This window comes from Nestor notabilis, unplaced genomic scaffold (genome assembly GCF_000696875.1).
Source record: "Nestor notabilis isolate BGI_N333 unplaced genomic scaffold, ASM69687v1 scaffold10353, whole genome shotgun sequence".
In the NCBI taxonomy this organism is placed as follows: Eukaryota; Metazoa; Chordata; class Aves; order Psittaciformes; family Psittacidae; genus Nestor; species Nestor notabilis.
In genome coordinates, this window is record NW_009921500.1 from 40,904 (window position 1) to 45,446 (window position 4,543).

The 4,543-nt window shown below is 50.1% G+C and overlaps 1 protein-coding gene across 1 annotated transcript in view; it reads right to left on the reverse strand.

Annotated features, from left to right (window-relative positions):
• The window catches only part of LOC104403131 (protein scribble homolog), a gene marked incomplete at its 5' end in the record, with an annotated part of 32,847 nt that extends 28,526 nt beyond the window's left edge, over positions 1-4,321 (reverse strand). Inside the window, one exon of the mRNA XM_010011184.1 lies at positions 4,238-4,321. Coding sequence (XP_010009486.1) covers positions 4,238-4,321 — 84 coding nt within the window. The remainder of the gene's footprint in view (positions 1-4,237) is intronic.
• Positions 4,322-4,543: the final 222 nt, after the last annotated feature.

The window sequence follows — 4,543 nt, forward strand, 5'->3', positions numbered from 1 at the left end:
GGGACATGGGGCAACCCGCGGGGTCCTGCTTGTCTACCGGGGGCTTTTCTGCCCTGCTTGTGCATGCGTTGGGCGATGCCGACTCCCGAGGAAGGGCAGCCACGCTTCCGATGACTGGATCCGGGCATGAATCCTGGCTGTCCTGTGCCACTGGCATGGACAGCACAGCACAGTTGCCCTCCATTTTGGAGCTGGTCTTATTATACTGAGCACGCTGAGAGGAAAACAAAAGGATCAGAAAGAAATAAGGAGAACAGAGTAAAGGAGAGGAGGAAGAAAATATAGAGCTGATGCTGAAGGACAGGGGAGAGAAGAATTCCCGTACTAATGCCCACATGACCATCCCTTTCCTCTCTTCTACTCTACCACCAACCTTGTGATCCCCAATGCTCCAAGAGTTGCAGTCAGCATGTGACACATATGCCAAGTAGCTGACAGGCACAAGCACACTCCCTGCAGTTTTCCAGCTCTCATCCACACTCCAGCAGCTCACACTGCTGCTCTCCAGCAAAACCAACTGCCAAAACCTGCACAAGCACAACCTCACTATCTAACTGCAGCACGTCCTCAGTTCAACTCCACCATCACTGACCAAACATCAGTTCTCTCATCCCTCATACTTTCAAGCAGTTCCACACACAGTAACACTTCTTGCCTCCTTCCAGTGCACTTCCATACAGCCACACAGTTATCACCAGAGCATCACTCCACCCATCTGCATCACACCTGCATGGGCAAATATGCTTTTATGGCCCCACTTCGTCAAAAGACACCCCAACAACTAACAGAGAGCTAAAAAACAGCCAACAGAGCACAGATCCCTTTGAGCATTATTCCTGAAGGCAGGACTAAAACAGAGCTCTAGTTCTGCCTAGGCTCAGCTGTACCCATCCAAGATGAAGCACTGACCTTTCCTCTTTGAATACCATAAAAGAGAGCTTGTTACCCCAGCCAAAGCCTTCTTCAGGGAAGCAGAGATAATCAGAGACCAACGATCCTTCTACCCGAGCGCCTGCCAGGGAGCAGAAAGAGCTCTTCTGCTCAAAGCACATTCTCCAGCTCCTCTGTCATGGCAGCTCACAAAAATAGCTCTCAAGGGCTGGGTGGTGATGACGCTGGCAGCTGAGAGGCTCAGGAATCTCTGGGGCCCTTCCCAAGCCCCCAGCCCAACCTAAAGCAGTGGTTGGCAGGGCCCTAGTTCATATCCTATTTCCTCAGACCATGAAGCCTGTGTGACCCTTAGACATTTTGCTGTTGTAGCTATGTGACTTTTCAATGTAAAAACACCTACCAAAAAACCCAAATAAAATCCTCCCAATTCCAACCTTCTTTTCCCAGCATGCCAAAACTACACCAGCAAGAGTTCCAAGTGCAAATCAAGTTACGCCAGCCAAAAAGCACTTTCAGGAACATTATTTGCTCACTGGGGATGCTGTAGTGGAAGCAGTCCCAGGCACCCACCACCACACACTGGGTCTGTTGGTGCTCCGGGCAGGCCCCTTGACACCACCACCACTGCCCCTTGCAGGCAGAAGAGCACAAACACTGACCACCAGGCTCCAGGAGAATCCCACCACCCCCAAGGCTGACTCTGCTTTGCACAGAGGGAAAAAGCAAACAATGCTTTTAGGGCATTGTAGAGATGGGCACCTCATCCAGCCTGCATGAAGTCTGATAGTCCATGGGGAGCATCAGCCCCTGTTTTGTTCATGGGAATGATGGGAACTGAGCTCCATCTACCCCTCGCTTTAACGTGCAGTGCTGCTGCAGCATGTGCCAGTGCAGGATGCTTTGCTCCCCCCACTTCATGGGGGCTATTTTTATCAGACAAGCAGCAGTTTCTATTTGGGGTAAGCAAAGATTTGGGCAATGCCATGTGCTTTTCCCAGCCCTGCCTCTGTCACTCAGGCAGGACCATCATATTTTACCCTGTATCCACCAAGGCTGCCCCAGCCACCGAAAAATCTAATTTGAAACCTCATTGACAAGTGCAAAGATAGAATCCATGGCAAGAAGCTGAAGAGAAACAGATTCAAGCCAGAAAGTGCAGATTGTTAATGAACTGACCACTGACACACTGCTGAGAGATGTGAAAGTCTTCTCCATTTCTTACAGTCATGATTCTAAATGTTTTGCTGTGGCTAGCAGCAGTCATACATGGCTATGGCTTTCAAGCCTGTACTGTGGAGCAGACAGAGGCTACAACAGCTCTTTTATTAGGTAATGGCAGTACCCAGCCATCTGAAACTCTGCAGACATCAAGTAATTGAGAAGCTGGCACAGCCCGAGGGCATCACCCAGACCAGCATTTCCATGCAGCTTTCAACTGGAGTTTTGCATTGGGGTTTTAGAGGTTTACAAACAAAGCAGGCTTGCAGTTTAGCTAGCCCTTGTTCTTCTGGCTCACAAAAGGCCCAATACACAGCGATAAAGATTAACCCAAGACAGACACCATCTGCCCCGTCTGCAGGGGCCATACTTGGGAAACCACGGGACAAATTCCACACACAATCCATGACAATCCATGTGCACCTCCTGCTCAGAATTGTGAGAACAGCAGGGCCTGAGACTCCCTTGCAGAGAGCTGAGCAGCACCAAAAGATGTGCAGACACTGCTTAAAGGAGGATGTACATGTGAGAACGTTGGCCTAGAGACAGGGAAAGTGCTATGGGAACCAGGCAATAGCATCAGTCATGTAACTGAGTGGCCCTGTCTGACAGCCTGCTAACTGAACCCTGTGCTTTTCTGCTGGCCAGACACGACACTGATCTGTGCCCGAGTCAGTAACCAAACAGGCCAGGGGCAGCTCCTGAGGGAACACCAGAGCCTCCCTGTCCTTGCAGCCCACATCTCCCTGCACTCAGGATCAAACAGAGCAAAGACAGGGCTGAGCAAAAGACAGCTGGAAAAAGATAAGCGTGGGTACCGACTGGCTCTTCCCCCAAAATGGCACATGTTATAGATGCCACCCATACAGCCAGGCATTCCAGCGTGTTCGGCCCTGCATTCCAGCAGCCAGCATTCCTGGCTGACATGGACTGCTCTGCACACAAATGCTGCTCTGCTCTGGACGACACCAGGGTTGCCCAGCAAAGAGGCAGCTGCCTGCATGGGGCTGTCTCTCCCCTTGTTTCCAGCTGCTGAGTTACACCAAGAGATGCTAAAAATATATTAAACCTTTTCCTGATAATCCTTTGCTGTGTGAACAGCCAGGAGAGAAACCCCAAAAAGCTGGGGAGTATGGGAGGAACAAAATGAGGCAAAGCTGGAGACAAAGCATGTCTCTAACCAGTGTGAAAGCAGAAGAGGAAGAGGGGCTGAAGTCAAAGAGAGGATAGATGAATATCAGAGGAGACCTGTCTGGATGGAATGAGAGATGATCCTGAAACAACAGAATAGGAATGCACAATCTGATGGTGGCAGCAAAGGGTGGTCTTGCTGCAATAAGAGGAAAGGAATGTGTGTGAAGACAGAATGTGCATGAAGGAGCAGGGAGAAACCTACTGGAATAGGTATGATGCAGGGAAGGTAAAGCATGACCAAAGGAAACAAGGATGGAGGGGTGGGATTTTAAACAACACAAGGGAGAGAGATGACTTTGTAACCTGTGAAGTCTGTGCAATGTGCATTTTCTCTTAGCTGAGCTGCCACCGTATACCAGGGGCTAAAATGCAGGTTCCAGAGGAGGCATAGCCAAGGCTATGTCAGGGCTAAGCCGTAACATGCAATCACTGCCACTTTGCCTCCTGCAGTCCCAGATGGATCTTCATGTTCTATTAAACCCTCTGGTATCAGCACCCAGCATCCCTTCTCCTTTCTGAGTACCACTTCATGGTGAGTTTACAGCTAAGCCATGTGCACAACACTGTCATCTTCTGAGTCAGGAATAATGTTTCCCTCCCTCCTCTGCAACTTTCAGTAGCTGCCTCCTTCCATGATACATCCCCTGCACTCTCCCATTCATGTCTTCTGCTGCTGGGCTGTTCTCTCTGCCTGGTTTAAGACACTTCCTTTGGCATCTCAGCAATGACACAGGCCAATTGAATGCGACCTGGCTCTCTGCTCTGCTCATTTCTTTGTTCTACTGTTTTGTGGCCACTTCCTGCCTCAGACAGTGTCAAAGTCCACCACAGTTCTGCTTCCTGGTTCTCCTCTGTGGAGATGTTACCTCTCACCCAGGACAAAAGGCAGTAGAACAACCACAGCCCACCCCAGGGACCCACAGGCCCCACTTACAGTGCGATTGACTCTCTGTAGGCCAGTACTGGGCAAAGCAGCCAGGGTCCGGTAGTCCAGCCTCAAAGGTTCACTGGTGATGTTCTGCAGAGAGAGGAGCACAAAAACACAACCACCAGGAACAGATCAGGCCTGAAGTCAACTACATCAGCCAGAAAGAGCAATTAAAAGGAAACCACCTCTAGTAATAACCAAGGCCCGGTCTCCAAACTCTGCAGGAAGTTCCCATTGCATGGAAATGAAGCTGGAATTGTTCCAACACAACCATGAGGACCCAGGACAGGGACAAGGCTTGAGAAATCCTGC